At 45.7% G+C, this 17512-nt stretch overlaps 1 protein-coding gene across 5 annotated transcripts in view; it reads left to right on the forward strand.

Annotated features, from left to right (window-relative positions):
• The window catches only part of OPLAH (5-oxoprolinase, ATP-hydrolysing), a 443349-nt gene extending 427477 nt beyond the window's left edge, over positions 1-15872 (forward strand). For all 5 annotated transcript variants that reach the window (XM_085604553.1, XM_085604550.1, XM_085604552.1 and 2 more), the window contains exon 27: positions 15099-15872. In XM_085604553.1, the coding sequence (XP_085460679.1) occupies positions 15099-15257 (159 nt within the window). In that variant the 3' untranslated portion in view covers positions 15258-15872. The remainder of the gene's footprint in view (positions 1-15098) is intronic.
• Positions 15873-17512: the final 1640 nt, after the last annotated feature.

Genomic DNA, 17512 nt, shown 5'->3' on the forward strand with positions numbered 1-17512 from the left:
TCTTCTTCCTGAAGTCTGTAGCAGGAAGAACTCAGGCTCCCAGGCTCCCTTAAGCCAATCACAGCTCTGCAATGCAATGTTGTGATTGGTCTGAGTGCCATGGTTCGGCGCTCAGATGGGGAATGGGACCCTGGGAATGTTCCCTGCCCAGGCTGTAATGCAGCCTGGGTGGAGAAGATGCCAAGTTCGCATGACTGTTTCCCGGCCCGTCAGAGTATCATCAATCCATATCCCCAAACTTTATATAGTTAACTTATTATCTGGGGTCAGGTGGTGGGGGTGCCTAGGGAAACTGGCCAGTCCAGGTGGTATCGAGCGGGAGAGATATTCCCAAAAATCATTAGATCTGTTTTCGTTCCATTGAGCTTGAGCCGGGATTGATTCATCCAGCTGCCTAACTGATCCCAACAAAAACAGAGATTAACTGAGGGCAGATCAGAAACAGACGTCAGTGAGAATACCAGCTTGTTTCATCCACGTAGGTGAATATAGACATCCCAAAAGGCACTACCAGGTCCAGTAATGGTTGAAACCTGAAATGTACTCCCTGTAGAAAGGAACCAACCCAGTCCAAGGCTTTCCCAGTGACACCTGCCTTACCCTGTCCAGAAGTTTGCGGGGGTCAACAGTGTCAACGGCCACACTGAGATCCTGGAGTATAGTAACCACTGTTGCCCCTAGCTCCAATCTCTTTTTGGCCTCTTCCACTACTGCCAAAAGGGCAATCTCGGTGCTGTGTCTGGGACCAAAGCCAGTTTGTGTTTGGTAAAAAAACAGAGTTGCTTGAGGGTCCTCGAAATGTTTTATGCCACAGAAATTTCTTTTGTCATCAATGATCTGGCCATTGACCATCGCTCCCTTGTTGAGAAACTCGATCTTGAGTTACCTGTGTACTTATGAATGGATACTTCTAACTGCAGGTTCCTCACCTTGTGAATATTCCCCTCTGCAAACTGGATCAGGAAACTTATCATTAAATACCTCTGTGCTCCGGTAGGTGGCATGATACGGTTCCATGCCAATGTCAATCCACTCTGGAAGGGACATGCAAATCTGCATATAAGCACCACCCTTGTGCGCTGACATCATTTCCTTTCTTTCCATGCATTCAGACGCAGATCCAGAGTTTCTCCCTGGTCTTTCACCTGATTTTTCAACAAAATGAATCCAGTGTCCAAGGGAAATGTCACCACCCCTAAAACAACAAGGCTCAAAGTGATGCACCCACACAAAGTCTATTTGTGGTGCCTGGGGTCCAACCACGGCTCCTGGGCCTGTCGTTACTGCTCCTATATGAACAAGAAGGCTATACTGGAACGTGGAGCCAAACTCTGTCTCCAAGCTCGAGAAGCTTTGTGCTGTGACCAGTCGTAGTCAAAAGGAAGGTCAGTTTTCTGCTTTGGAAGTCATTTCCGTGGCACGCACTTGTGTTAATCGAAGTCTTCGGTTAAGTCAAAGAAAAAACATAAGACATCCAAGCTGGCAATGGCCTCTTTTTGCCACACACCCGAGAGGGTGTGAGGGCATTAGCATGCCTCCCTGTCTCGCTTCCAGTCTCCATCAGAGAAGATTGCATCTCTAGTCGCGATGTGCCCTGACTTTCCAGGTCCGTTGGTCACATTAGAAGCCATCAGGAAGGTTATGCTGTGGATCTTCTGCACTTTCCGGCTTCCTCTGGCATGCATTGGGCCCAAGGCACAGCAGGGGCCTCCAGTCGGTTTCTGCCAGCGGGTTCGCCATCAGCACCATGTGAGCCCCTTTGATCCACATTGGGTCCAGCACTGTCTTCGGCGCCCGCTTCGGCACTGGCCCAACCATTGCACCAGTCCTGTTTGTGTTGACTCCAATACAAATGTCATCGATGAGGGATGAGGATGTACAACCTATATTCCTATCAGACTCTAAACTGAATCCAACACAACCTCGATCTAGACCGAAGTTGTGCCTGGGCCCACCCGGCGCACAACCTCTTGGCAATCCCTCAGACAATCTGTCATATTGTATACAGATTTCGGTGGAGACTGCAAAATATCTGCAGTGGTAGATACTGGAACGAGATTGGGTCCGTTACAGGTCCCTCTCTTTACACCACCCAGAGCTGACGTGGTCACAGATGCATTACTACAGGGTTGGGAAGGCCACCTGGGAGAGGTGGAGATCAGAGGACTCTGGTCACTGGCATTCAATCTATTTGTTGGAGTTGAGATCAATTTGCTAAGGGTTGAAGCCACTCCTGCCCACCATCAAAGGAAACTGGTGCAGATGCTCACATACAACACCACATCAGCTGCTACTGGAACAAGCAAGGTAGGATAAGGTCCTGGACCCTGTTCCAAGAGGCCTTGCACCTCTGAAAGTGACTGAACCACCAAGGGATTTCCCTGGTGGTAAACCACCTGGTGGAGTCTTTACACACCAGGGCAAACAAACTCAGTTGCGGGCACCAAGTGGATCACGACTGACAGTTACATCCAAAGGTGGCACAGGCTGCCTTCTAACAATGGGGATAACCCTGGCTCAGTCTTTTTGGTGTTTCTAAAGCCGCTCTTGCTCAGAGATGCCTTCCATCTAGAATGGAGCTCAGGACTCCTGTATGCCTTCCCACCATTGCCTCTCCTGCCCCGAATTCTGAAACGGATCAGGAACGACCGGGCCCAAGTCACCCTAGTGGCACTGGATTGGGTCAAGAGAGCGTGGTGCCCAGAATGCCTGGGCATCTGTCCTCCAATGAAGCTCCCGCTTCGGGAGGATCTTCTGTCACAACAGCAGTGCAGGGTGCTTCACCCACTCAGGCCTGCACACTTTGCATCTTAGTCCTTGGAGACTGAGTGGTGACAATTGACTTCCTTCGATATCCACCCCACGATTGTCGATCTCATCTTGGACGTGAGGTGTCCTCCACTAAATCAATATACGCCACCCATTGGGCGCATTTGTGGATTGGTGCGGCACACGACAAATTGAACCTTTACAGGCAAAATTGCCTGAAGTTGCTGTTTGTTCTGCTCTTAACCTGGCAAGGACTTGCTTTGGGCACTGTTAAGGGCTTCTTATGGCTCTTTCGAACTTCTTGCAGTTGCCAGCCTTTGTTAAATTATTAGCTGTGGTGAGGTTTTGGAAAGATTTGCAAGATTTGTTTCCGCCAAAACCCTTTGTAATACCCTAGTGGGTTCTTGAACTTATTCATCAAATTTTTTGATGTGCACCACTTTTGAGCCATTGCTCAGTTGTCCTTTAAGACTTCTGACTTGCCACCATAATATCAGCTAGACATTTGGGTGAGCTTCTGGCTCTGGCTAAATCAATCTTACTTCACCTTCTTCCCTGACAAGTTGGTTTTAATGACCTGAGCTGCTTTCCTACCAAAAGTAGGCGCTGCTTTTCATGTTGGTCATGCTTTAACCCTTCTGGTTTGTTTATGCTCCACCTCATCTCTCGAGGGAGGAAGAAAAACTCCATCATTTGGACCCTAAAGTTTCTATATCAATCTTGCCAAGGAACACCAACTGGATGTTTAGATCTTTGTAGGGTTTTCCAGAGCAAAGAAGGGTAAAACAGTGCACAAATGTCCCATTTCCAGATGTATTGTTCTTTGCATAAAGATGTGCTATGCACTGGTGTAAAAAGCAGATCCAAAAGGCTTGTGGGCTCATTTCACAAGATCAAAAGCTGCTTCCACTGCGTTAGCAGGCAGCGTGCCTGTCCTGGTCATGTGTCAGGCAGCCATGTGCGCTTCAGTACACATGTTCATTGAGCACTAAAGCCTCGATAGTCCGGTCCGTCGAAAGGGGCTTTTTTCCAGCTCAGCCCTACAAGATGTTTTGGTCTAAGCTAGATCACAGACCAACCACCTTGGGAGGTACTGCTTTGGAATCTATTCACAAGGTGAGGAATCTGCAGTTAGATGTATCCTTTAAAAGCACAAAGTACTTAACTTTGGTAACAATCATTCTGGTGGATATTCTAACCACAGGTTCCTCACAAACCCTCTCACCTCCTGTTCTGTAACTGAAACTTTTTCCATCTAAAAATGTCCCTATCTTGAGATCTGCACACTGGTCATACCAATTTGCAGCTGGGCTTTACATCTGAGGACAGGGACAGCCTAGAAAGCAACTGATGTCAGCACGCGTGGTTGGAGCTTATATGTGGTTCGACACGTCTCTTGCAGCAAGGAATGGCATCGGTGTGGAGAAGAACGACATCACCTACTGGTGGACAGAGGTACTACTGAAAAGTTTCTGGATCCAGTCTAACGCCTGGGGAATATTCACAAACTAAAGAATCTGTGGTTAGATAGAGTATCTACCAGAGAGATGGTTACCAAAGGTAAGTAACATGTTTTTCTGCAAACTGTGCACCACATCTAGCGGTGTTGTGAAGTACTGGGTATTTTAGACCCAGCGGTGCAGGGACACACACCCTATGACTTCTGGGTTCACCCTGTTCCAGACCTACAGAAACACAGAGTCTTCTGGGTGAAGTCAAAGATTCATTTATTGGCTGCAGACCAATTACAGGTATCCTAGAAGTACAACAGCGTGTATGTTCTCAGGAGACTGCTGAAAATCATAGGAACGGGCTTCTCCTTAAATACAAAATATCATGCTTCAGGCACACATTCCTTGGTTTACGATATGGCCATATAAAGGTATACATTACAAACGAAAAAAGCAGAGTCAGGATGACCATCCCACATTCCAGTTCGGCCAGCCCACAATGATTTACACAGTAAGGTTCAGATCCCAAATTTGATGTCAATAGACCCCCCAATAAACACGAGCATCTCCTGTTTTGGGAAACAAGTCATAAAGCAGGAACAAGCAGGTGTGAAAGAGATTAGCCGGAGGATTGTGTAGAATGAAAGGGTTTTATGATGGGTCAAGCCCTGATGCTAATCACAGGTGGACGGAGGAAGGGGAGCTCGTGAGACCGGTTTGACCTGGGGCAGCAGAGCCAGCTGCCCAGGTCACAGAGAAGTCAGAGGAGAAGCCCATGTACTGTGAGGCCCGTATTTACTCCATTATAGCCTATGTGAGGGCAATGACAAGATGGCCACTGCTTCCAAAATGGAACCCGCGTAGTGAAGCAGAATAACGTGTACACAGTGCATTTATAGCTAGAACGATATATAAAGCACTTGTACATACCGCATTTACCATTTGCGGTTTGCTAATACCAAGATAGACAGGGGTAGGGCCCTGTCCCCTACGCGGTCCCGAATATTAAAGTACGACAGACCCTCCTTTTGCCCTTACATAGGCAATCACTATACTCATCTTAATCCGAGTCCAGGTCGATGTTCACGAAATCATGGAGATGTTGCTGTAGCATCATTCTATTACTTAGCTCGTCCCTCGATACAGGTTTCCTTACACATAAGGTAGCACAGAGGCCACATATCGCAGGAGCACACTGTATGCACAGACAGAACAGGAAAAGAATGGCTAAGATCATTCCAATGACCATTAGAACTTTCCAACCCCAGGTGGATATCAATTCCCAGAACCACCCCACCAGTGACCAGTCTCCCTTATCCACGTGTATGGATTCAGATATTTTATGGAGTTTGGAGATGGCTTGATACACTGTTGGAGCATTATCTGGTATGAAAATGCAGCAACTGGATTGGATGACCTTGCATACCCCACCGCGGTCTGCAAGAATAACGTCTAGAACCATGCGGTTCTGCAAAGTCATAAGGCGATCCGCTTGGAGCTCAGCTGTCAGATTACCAAGGGCACCAGCCGTTACATTGACAGTGGATTCAACCACACGAGTCAGCTGTCTCAGGTTCCTACTATTGACCATAGGTCCCCAAAACGGCAGGAAACCCAAGAAGAAGTCTCCCGCTTCCTGACCCGCAGTGTCCTCCTTACTAATCACGCCTCTCACAACTCTGGTCTTGTGATAGTCGGAGGCGGCAGTAAATGTTGGCGGTAGCAAGTTCGCAATATAACATGTGCCCGAGAAATCAGGGGGCAACCATGTATATGCTCGATCATTACAGATGAAATATGTGCCCTTGGCAGCCAAAAACGCAGGGGAAAACTGTGACGGGAAAGTGTACGTTTCAGTACAGTCACTTCTTCCCAGTTGAGCTCTAGGATTCTGACCATTACCTTGTAAGCAGAACCGACCCATGTGGGGTACGACCCAGATTGGGGATGAGATTTTTCGCTGTCTTTCACCCAGACTAATACTATACCCCGTCGCGTTCCATCCTACATAAGGTCTCAGCTCTTCTTTGGGAATGGATGAGTATGCATCAATATCCCTACTCATATCGGCAACTCCTTTTATCAAAGCCTTATTATTGGTGATAGGTCTGATGGAACGCGGTTGGCGAGGGGAGTACGTATCTAGAGCATAGAGAAACATGGTCTGGAATGCCCATGACGATCCATTGTAACTATATGGCAGCACTAAATAAGGAATACCCTTGTTAATGGTATGTGGCATTAACCCACACACCCAACAATTGGTCGTATTCATTACCAGTTGGTGCTGATGCAAGAGCTGGATAAACGAGTTATTTACAAACTCTGATCGTCTGGTCTGTTCGTGCTCAGGCAAAGGGTGAAAGGAGTGCGAGGAGGCGGTAGAAAGAGGTATAGGCTGTTCAGTGGGTGTAATGGGCTTTTGAGCGGAGAAAAACACAAATCCTACGATAAACATCATTATGCTACACAGTGTAAAAAGGCACAAAAATACAAAACATTTACTTTTTACAATTTTACACATCCTTGCGTTAAAGTTCATTTCCTCAATCGGTCTCTCCATCTTAAAAAACTCCATCCTCTACTCGGGCCGCTCGCGGCGGATGAGTTTCTTCTGCTAAGGAGTACGCCTGTCAGTCCAGGGAAACGCCCTAGACCAACCAGAACCGTTGACCTAGCGTCTTCGGCCTGTACCCCAAAGTCTTGGCACCGCGACCCTGCGGCAGAACCCGGATGGTGGTTCGAAAAACAAAAATCAAGAAAGTCCTTCAGATGGGAGAGCAAAAATGTCAAAAAGGAAATAGTGAGGAAATCTTTATTTGTCCATGGGCCTTGGTCTCAAATTATAGCGGAGACGGCCAGGTGCTGTTTGGTCTGGAAACAAAAGTTCAGGCTCAGTGGTGTCCAGTCGATTTGATGGTGGCACAGCTTCCTGCAGAATATTGTCACTCTCTTGGTTTGAAACTGTGTCTCTTATGCGTGCGTCACTGAATGGTACAAAACGAGGCACAGTGTCTGTCTCAGAGTCAGCGATACCCTCCTTGACCCACTGGTCATATGGCAGAGGCAAAGGGACTACTTTGCAGTGGGTATCATGGATCCAGTGTTTCTTCCCTTTTACTCGCACCGCTGACCTTGTCGACAGAAGTACAAGGTGAGGGCCGATCCAGCGAGGCTCGTCGTTGCTCTTACGCTGGAAATTTCGGATCAGGACCCACGAGCCAGGGTTGATAGGGTGTCCAGGAGGTTCAGAAGCTTGGGGAAGAGTATCATGTACCTGTTGGTGCAAAACACGCAGTTTAACAGTCAAATCATACAGGTAATCGAGTAGTACTGGATGTTCAATCTCACTAAACTTCGTAGGCCTCGGTACACCCCATACGTTGGCCGGACGGCCAAAGACGACCTCGTAAGGGCTAAGTCCCACTCGTGAGTGTATGGTCATTCTGGTGGACAGGAGTGCTAAAGGCAGAGCGTCAGGCCATTTAAGACCGGTGCTCGCCTGAATTTTGGCCAGCTTGAGCTTTAAGGCTCCATTGTAGCGTTCTACTAATCCAGCTGATTGGGGGTGATTTGCAGCATGGAACTTCTGCTTTATGCCTAAACCTTCACATACATTCTTCATCACTTTACCCACGAACTCACTTCCATTATCACACCACACCATTCTTGGCATCCCAAACCTAGGGAAAAATTCCTTCACAAGGGCTTTGGCTGTGGATAGGGCAGTGTTATCTTTCAGAGGATAAGCCTCTATCCATTTTGAGAAAGCACAAACAACCACCAGTACATATTTCAGGTTGTTGCATCTTTCCATGTGAATAAAGTCCAGCTGCAAAACTTCGAATGGACATGATGGGGGTGCAAAGTGACCAGCTGGAGTTGGGGTTCCCCTACCAGGGTTGTACTTCAAGCATACCATGCAATTCTTGACCACATTCTCTGCACACTTGGGAATCCCAGCATTCTGCCATACTGGAGCCAACAACTTGCATATACCTTTCGTACTGATATGTGCCATTCCATGTGCCATAGTAACCACTGGAAGCACATATGCATCAGGCAACAACCATCGCTTATGTTCTGTCAGATCAATCCAACAACCATTCTCATCCAACTTACCCATACTTTCTCTCCACTTGCTTAACTCTTCCTCTGTGGCTTCAGCTTGAAGCGACTTCACACTCTCTATTGTGTTCTCACACATTCCCACATCATTAACCCATCTTGCGGGGCCTGCAACATACATTCTAGTCTTCACACTCTGTGCTGTTTCTTTCGCGGTCTCATCAGCAAACGCATTCCCACGTCCAACATCATCTGTGACTTTCCTGTGCGCACTGCATTTCATGATCGCAACTTGCAACGGTAGGGTCAGTGACTCAAGGAGATCATTCACCAACTTGCCATTCTGAATTTTAGCTCCATGCGACGTCAGGAACCCACGCTCCTTCCACAGTCGCCCAAAATTATGAGCCACGCCAAAAGCGTACTGGCTATCTGTGTATATATTCACTCTCATTCCTTCAGATAACACACACGCTCTCGTGAGGGCGATTAATTCTGCTGCTTGGGCCGAATTATGTGGCACTCGTGCAGTTTCCACGACCGTGTGTAAAGTTGTGATAGCATATGCAGCAGTCGTGTCACCATTAGGGAGTTTGAAACATGAACCATCCACCCATAAAGTGCCATCACACTCAGTCAGGGGAGTATCTTTTAGATCTACTCTCCCTTTCGTCTCTTCTTCTGTTCTGAACAGACAGTCATGTTGCTCAATCTCATCTGAGTCTGCTGGGACTGGCAATAATGTAGCTGGATTCAGCGTATTGCATCTCTTTATGTGTATGTGATTTGCTAACAGTGTGAGCTCATAGCCTGATAATCGCGCACTAGTCAAGTGTTGTGTCTTGGTTCTATTCAATAATGTGTCTACTGCGTGTGGAACCATAACAATCAATGTGTTGTCCATTACCAAACCAGCAGATTGTCGGATAGACATTGCTGCAGCAGCTGTCGCTCTCAGACAGCTTGGCAATGCCCTCGCTACAGGGTCCAAGGTTGATGAAAAATATGCGCATGGGCGCGGTCTGTCGCCAAAAGGCTGTGTTAACACTGACAACGCACAACCATCTTTCTCGTGAACATACAATGTAAAAGGCTTGCTGTAGTCAGGAGTGCCCAACACAGGTGCTGAACATAATGCATTGCGCAATTCCACAAAACTTTTCTGGCACTCTTCAGACCATGGGATAGGATTCGGTGTGTCTTTGCATGTTAAGGCTACTAAAGGTTTTGCCAGCAAGGAAAAACTTGGTATCCAATGCCTACAGTATGAAGTGATGCCCAAGAAAGCACGCACTTCTCTCTGTGTTTTTGGCACACTCAACTGTGCAATGGCTTGAATTCTTTCGGGGTCAGTTTCCTTCCCTCCTTCGATAAGAGATGACCTAAGTAGGTCACTTCTTGTCGACAATATTGCAGCTTAGAGAGAGACACCTTGTGATGGAAAGCGGATAAATGGCGCAACAGTGACAATGTGGCTTCTTTACAGATCTTCTCAGTATCCGCGGCAATTAGTAAATCGTCCACGTACTGAATCAGGATAGCGCCACTAGGTAAAACAAGTGCATCAAGCTGCGCTTTCAAAGCTTGACTGTATATTGATGGACTTTCACAGTAGCCCTGGGGAGCGCGTTTGAAGCGGAAGCTTCGGCCCCCCAGACTAAAACCAAAAATGTCTCTGCTCTCTTCTGCAATTGGGATGCTAAAGAAAGCATTCTTTAAATCAATCACTGAAAACCATGCAGCAGAGGCTGGAATCATCGTTAACAAGGCAGTTATATCAGGGACAACCGGAAACTGTGGCACAACAATCTTATTAACCTCTCTAAGATCAATCACAAATCTGTAGACAGGTGGCTGTGAAGGGTCCGTTCGTTTTAAGACAGGTAAAATCGGACTATTGCAAACGTTGCCTCTTGTCTCCTCAATCACACCCTTATTAATCAAGTCGCTGACAATGTCTAACAATGCTTTCTGCCCTTCATTAGAGATCTTGTACTGGGGAATACGTGGCAGTCTGACATTAGCCTTTAAAGTCACCACATATGGTGGTATCTCCAAGAGGCCCACATCATTGGGACCAGTAGCCCAAAGGGCATCCGGAAGGGATGATAATTCAGGTGGCATTGTATTTTTAGACAAATACATTGGGGAAATCACTTTCTTGCCTAATGTAAGTTGTACTCCTGAAGGAGAACAATACAGTGTAGCGTGCAATCTTTTCAACAAATCTAATCCCAGTAAATTCTCACCACAACCTGTTGTCAGAATCAGGGGTGCTTTCAGCTCGCAAGGTCCAACAGAAAGTGACATGGGACTAGAAATCGGGTTCCTAACTGGGGCGCCAGAAAAACCTACTGAAACATTTATATCGCCAGACAAAGGTGCGCCAGGGAGTTTTGAATGCATGATTGAACTCTTTGCAGCACCAGTGTCTAGCAGAAAAGGCTCCGTTACATTTGCTGTAGTTACCTCAACATACGGTCCACTCTGATCCACTGGCACTGAAACAACTCCCTCTCTCTGTCTATGGCTGTCCTAGTAATCATTACTTTCTGCATCACCATCCTCTGCATAATAATCATTATTATAATACTGGGCCGTATTACTAGTCGCGTTAGCTTGCTGATCAAAGCTATTGATGGTACTTTGAGGCGGCAGAGGACGCGCGTTCTGGGGAGCATTTCCACGCCCTCTGCCTCTAGGAGCTTGCTGACCACCCCTACCTCTTGCGCCATACGCATTACCGTTCCGCTGCATTAATTTAGGGCAACTATATTTATAATGACCTTCCTCTTTGCAGTATGAACATTGGTTGGGACCTACAGGGACACGTGGTTGATAATACCCGTTCATTTGCTGATTGTTCTGAAACTGTTGGGGTTGGTGATAGACACCTTGGGGTTGCCTATAATTATTCTGACCTCCACGTGGCGGATAGGCCTGCTGTAAAAGGACCTTTGTCTTTAATTCCTTCGTTTTCTTCTCTGTTCTATCTTTCTCATCTTTATCTCTATTTTCATAATACTGTGCAGTAGCCAGTATTTGCGCTGAAGAAGAAACAGCCCAAGAACTCTCTGAGTCTTTCAACTTTTTACACAGGTCAGGAAGTAAATTCTGCACAAACTTATCCACAAACAACCGTTGGCCACCCTCAGTACTCATATCTTGCCCACTGTGATCAATAAACGTTTCTTCAAACCTAGTAAAGAAGTCTGACACTGTCTCATCTTTCTTCTGCCTACATGCAGATAGCTTGTCCCAATTTACGCGCATCGCAGGCATTATTGTCTTCATATACGTGATGATTCTACCAGGCAGTTCAGCTACTAAAGGTTCTGGTTTCGCGCCACCAGTTTGTCTAGCATCAGCAGCAATAATGTTAGCTCATGTATCCCCTAGTTCTGCATCGTGGCCTACATTACGGATTGATCCCCATAGAGGCTGTGGAACTACATTACCAAACAACATGTCTATGTCGGCCAGATTCATAACGCATGACCCTGCCGTCTGTGACAACTCTTTATAATAACCTGCTGGGTTTTTACGGGGATCAGGTAAGGACTGCTTAAGTGCTAACACCTCAGAGCGCTTCCATGGAACATGCACCCAAACACGCTGGAAATGCGCTGGCACAGCGGCGATACCGGCACCAGCTGCAACTGCTTCCTTCCATACCGGGGGAACTTCTCTCATGGGGTATTGTCGCGCTTTTACCTTTTTCCCCACAAGGACATCTTGTTCAAACAATGACTGTTGACAATCATCATTCCTGAAGGACAATACAACCGCAACTGCTTTATCTACTTCGCGGTCCACAATTATACCAGTTCCAAAATCAAACCTCACTCTACACAATTCCTGCGGGCTCGGATTTTTACCACTATCCTCCAATTCTTCACAGAGAATTTCGCACATTTTCTCAAACACATATCTCTGTTTTGGGGCATCCCATTGATGGAAAACGTTGACAACTGATTCCACATCATACAATGAAGGGAAAACAATCCATCTACGCGCCATGCTGTCTATTACCTTTTTCTCATCAGGGTTAGGCAATTGACTGCGCAGTTGCTTACGCTGTAAACCAGGAGTCGCACCAGACGAATCAAAGAGAGGCGACATTAATGTAGTAACCACATTAGCTAAGCGCTGTCGCGCTGAAGGAGAAGCTGAGGCGAAAACAGGGGGATAAACAGAGGGGAGAAAAGAGGATGTAGAAACAGGTACTGGAGTGGTGCAAGGAAGAGTGTCAGAAGAGGCAGCTGCTGTATTAGGCAAAGTCGCAGGAAGTGCGGGGGCAGTTGGAAGCACAACTGGCGGCCCTTGAGAGGGCTGCGCTACATGGATAAGAGCCGGCTGCAAAGCAGCTGGCGGTTGCGGCAAGGCTTGCAATATATTCACTGGAGGTGGCATATTCACAAGCTGGGGAGGTGCCGTGGCATTTTGAGCATACGGGGGTGGCGAACTCAACAAATGTGACATCAGGGGATCTTTCTCCTTTTCTTCTAACTCATTCTGCTTAGAATGTGGTAAAGCTGGGTAACATTTGTCAATCCCTAACTTGCGCTGCCTGTGCAATTGCTCACTCATCTGCTCCTCCTCATTGTCTTTAAATTGTACAGCTGCTTGCATTACTGTCATACCTTTCTCTCTCTTATTCTTTTTCGCTAGCTTAATTTCCTTTTGTTTGGCTTCCTTTCGCCATAAGCGGAAAGAGTCAAACATCGCCGGCCGGGCTTTCTTCTTAAACAATTTAATTTCCAAATTATCTAAAATATCGGTATCAAAACTACCATTTTGGGGCCATTTTAAAACACCGTCTTTCCTAGTGTAGTGGATCCACACTTCGTTATATGCAATGGGGCCTACGCCATGTTTTACATAGAGCTCATAAGTTGGAGTTCCAACCGGAGGAACCGGACATGATTCCTCTAGCTGGAAATCTTTTCCACAACCCAAACAGAATAATCTACCAAATATTCCAGAACCAGGCATCTTCGCTCACTAGTCTAGATCCAAACGTCAAAGGATTATCGATTACGATATTCTCGTGAATACACGAGTCCTCTGGTTTTGGCGTTTGCAAACTCCAAAGTACCAATTCAAACGATCCCGAAGGATACCAGAACAAATGGGAGACGCTCCACTTATACTTAACTGAATATTGCTGATCGATGGCGTCACCAGAAGACTCTCTCGATTGTTTCGCTCTCTCAAATTCGTCAAGGGTCCAAAACAGGTCGATTAATCAGGGCAGCAGTCCTTCGTAGCCGTCGGGACGCGGAGAACCTCGCAGAAAAGACTTTCGGACCACGTCGACATGCAGGGGTCGATGAAGTGGCGGCCTTCCTCCGGAATTTCCACACGAAGCTCCTCACGAACCTCTGGCTTGGACTGGTACCGCTGAAATCGTCCCGAGTTGGGCGCCAAACTGAAGTACTGGGTATTTTAGACCCAGCGGTGCAGGGACACACACCCTATGACTTCTGGGTTCACCCTGTTCCAGACCTACAGAAACACAGAGTCTTCTGGGTGAAGTCAAAGATTCATTTATTGGCTGCAGACCAATTACAGGTATCCTAGAAGTACAACAGCGTGTATGTTCTCAGGAGACTGCCGAAAATCATAGGAACGGGCTTCTCCTTAAATACAAAATATCATGCTTCAGGCACACATTCCTTGGTTTACGATATGGTCATATAAAGGTATACATTACAAACGAAAAAAGCAGAGTCATGATGACCATCCCACATTCCAGTTCGGCCAGCCCACAATGATTTACACAGTGAGGTTCAGATCCCACATTTGATGTCAATAGACCCCCCAATAAACACGAGCATCTCCTGTTTTGGGAAACAAGTCATAAAGCAGGAACAAGCAGGTGTGAAAGAGATTAGCCGGAGGATTGTGTAGAATGAAAGGGTTTTATGATGGGTCAAGCCCTGATGCTAATCACAGGTGGACGGAGGAAGGGGAGCTCGTGAGACCGGTTTGACCTGGGGCAGCAGAGCCAGCTGCCCAGGTCACAGAGAAGTCAGAGGAGAAGCCCATGTACTGTGAGGCCCGTATTTACTCCATTATAGCCTATGTGAGGGCAATGACAAGATGGCCACTGCTTCCAAAATGGAACCCGCGTAGTGAAGCAGAATAACGTGTACACAGTGCATTTATAGCTAGAACGATATATAAAGCACTTGTACATACCGCATTTACCATTTGCGGTTTGCTAATACCAAGATAGACAGGGGTAGGGCCCTGTCCCCTACGCGGTCCCGAATATTAAAGTACGACAGTTGGAGAGTTTTCACATACACTCACACATATTCCATCTTGTCTGTTGTTCTACTTAGTAACTATGTGTTGTAAAAATGTTTAAGCTGAGTCTATCAGTAGTTATTTACTTCATGTTGAAGACATTGGTTGCACGTGTAGATTTCAAGGCAAATTAAAATGGATTGTTTGTTGCCAAATCTTCTCAGTCAGGTTTTTCTTTTACTTGAAATGAATATGTTATTAAAAAGATGCAAAGCCAGAAATCATTTCAAAATTGTTTTGAGGTGCAGCTCAAACATGATTTATTCTGAACTTAAGGATCTCTTGGAAGCATGCCCTAGCTGATGAAACATTATGTGTGACTATTTTAATCTTCATCTGCTAAAATAGAGAGATTTTAGTATCCTATCAAAATCATGAATATGATAAATACTGCAAAGATAGTCTCCTCTTCCCTGAGCCGTCTGGGTGTGTGAGGGGGGGGGGGTGTCCTTATTTACTTTCTATTGTCTCTCTCCCATCTTTCTCTCTAATTAGGACACATTCCGTCTGCAGACGCCTGGAGGAGGTGGTTTTGGAAAAAGTGATGGTTCCGATGAAAGCAGGGAGCCTGCAGCTGCACAGAAGCAGTCTGAAAGGCCCTTCGCAGAGAGGGGCAGTGTCTATGAATATCGGATGGCTCAGGAGACTGTCTGATGGGCTTAGAGGCAGTCTGTATGGACCACAAGCTGAACTACTCCATGTCTCCCAACCTAAGGATGCAAGATCCCTGATCCCAGGGGGTCTGCTGTCACACTCGGGACCATCAAGCGCAATTGAGAGGAATCCGCCGAGGGTCACAAGGAATCTTTCAGGCTGGAGAATATTCTTAAAGCTTCACAATCAGTTGGATGGAATGTTCCCAAGCTACAAACTACTGCATTGAAGTGCTCTTGTCTCCTTTTTATGACTTCTGCCTTATTCCCTCCTGCTCCTTAAACCGTGTTCACCTATCCATGTACTGTTTCCATTCTTACCCTATCTTCAAAGACTTCCAGTGAAATAACATTCTTTTGCTGGAGCTGCATGATATCTGGATGTAAAACCTTCACATTTTTGTGGCTTTCGAACAAGGCTCCAGAATCTTGCTCTTCCAGCTGTGGCAAAAAGAATGTTTTTTAAAAAAAATTAATGATGCTGTGTCCGTTGTCTGAAAACTTGTGGTATTAGGTTAAGTGCCTTTTTCCATTCATTTGTTCACATAACACTGCAAGGCAAATGACATGTCATGTCCAGGACAACTGTTGATTAAACGTGAATGGCAAACAAGAATGAGCTTGTGTTTCTTTGTTTTATGTCTAATTAATACTTCTGTGTCAAAAGATCTCTTTTCTAACTTCTCCTGACTTCTTCCTCTGACAGTCATATCAGTGGTTGAAAAGGCGAGGACCATGCCACTGCAAACAGTCCCCATGGCCTTCAATCACTGCAGTAGTCTCCACAGAATAGCAAGAGGTAACAATAGCACAGTGAGGAGGCATCCCTACCTAGAGATATCACACGAGTGCATTTTTCAAATCTGTTGTCAAAAACATATCACATGCTTAGTACATTTTTAAAGGGGGCTTTTTGAAAAACAAAACAGTATTTAGGGCATCGCACAGCATTATTCCTCTTCAGCTGCAAAGACAAGTGTGCAACAGAAGATCCTGTGCCTGGTGGACATTGGGTGTGCAAAAGACTCAAGTCTTTATGGCATATTCTGCTCCATCAGGGAAATACGTTCACTATAATTCATGTACCTAATGAAATGGCCTCATATTTGACTACAGTGCTAGGAGATGCCCGATGTATGGGTCACTTACAATCCCGCATGAATGTCTGTTGGCAGAAAATTGAAATCCTTCCGAATTGCTGTTCTGCCTTCCTGTCTTTCCTGCCATATGCCTGTCCACCCCTTCATCTCAGATTTGTTTTCTAACACACCTCACTTCTCAACAATACCTGGTCCACTGATCATACTGAGCCGCAGATGATAATAAGCCACTAATGAGGCTATGGACCTGATTAAGAGTTTCTCGTAATTTTACGACACATGTGTAAACCCCTGTTTACTCATGGGTCACAATTAGGAGTGTGAAGTTGTTTAATACATCTTATAATTATCGGTTGTGTTAAATAGCTCATTAAATTTCGGCAAGTCAAACCTACCTATATTGAGCAGGGTAAAACATGCGGGATTTACCTTATCATGCAGGTTTTGGTGCATTAAACCAAAATCTGCATGTTATTCACTTAAAAAAAATTCCACATAAGGTATCCATGGCAAATTTGTATCCTTTTCTTTACAACATCCTGGGGATTAGAGTTTTGGGGAAAAAATAGCAAAAAAGGGCTTCTGATAAAAGTGTCATTTTTTCTCCTACAAATGGCACCAACCAACGATTTTCTGTGCTAAAGTTGCTTTCCTGTGCTAAAGTCACTATCTTCCCAGCTTCCCAACTTGCAGAGTCACTATCCTCCTATCTTCAAAGCTTCCTGAGCTGAATACAAAATTTAAAAAATCCACAGTTTTGGAATTTTTCAAAGTGGTAGCCCATTTTCGTGTTTTTTGTGCTCTCAACCTACTTTCAGTTGGTGGTGGAAATTAGTATGAAGCCCACTAGTGATTCTGGAAAGCCAAAGATTAATAAAATGTATGCAAAATTTTGAATTCAGGTATTTGTGTAGATTCCTCAAGGGTTTCCCAAAAAAACGAAATGTTGAAATAAAGAAATATTGAAAATTAGTAGGAAAAAGTGGCCATTTGTGATAACGTTTTAATCTGTAACTTTTTGTCACAATGGCCAATTCACAAAAGCAATATACCATTTTGTCTTCTAGACCCATCTGCTTGCAATTTACGTAAGGTTTGTATGTTCTCTAAGAACCCAAAGTACCCAGAGCCAACAATTGAGCTGCGCCGTACAATG

Source organism: Triturus cristatus, chromosome 5_1 (genome assembly GCF_964204655.1).
Source record: "Triturus cristatus chromosome 5_1, aTriCri1.1, whole genome shotgun sequence".
In the NCBI taxonomy this organism is placed as follows: domain Eukaryota; kingdom Metazoa; phylum Chordata; class Amphibia; order Caudata; family Salamandridae; genus Triturus; species Triturus cristatus.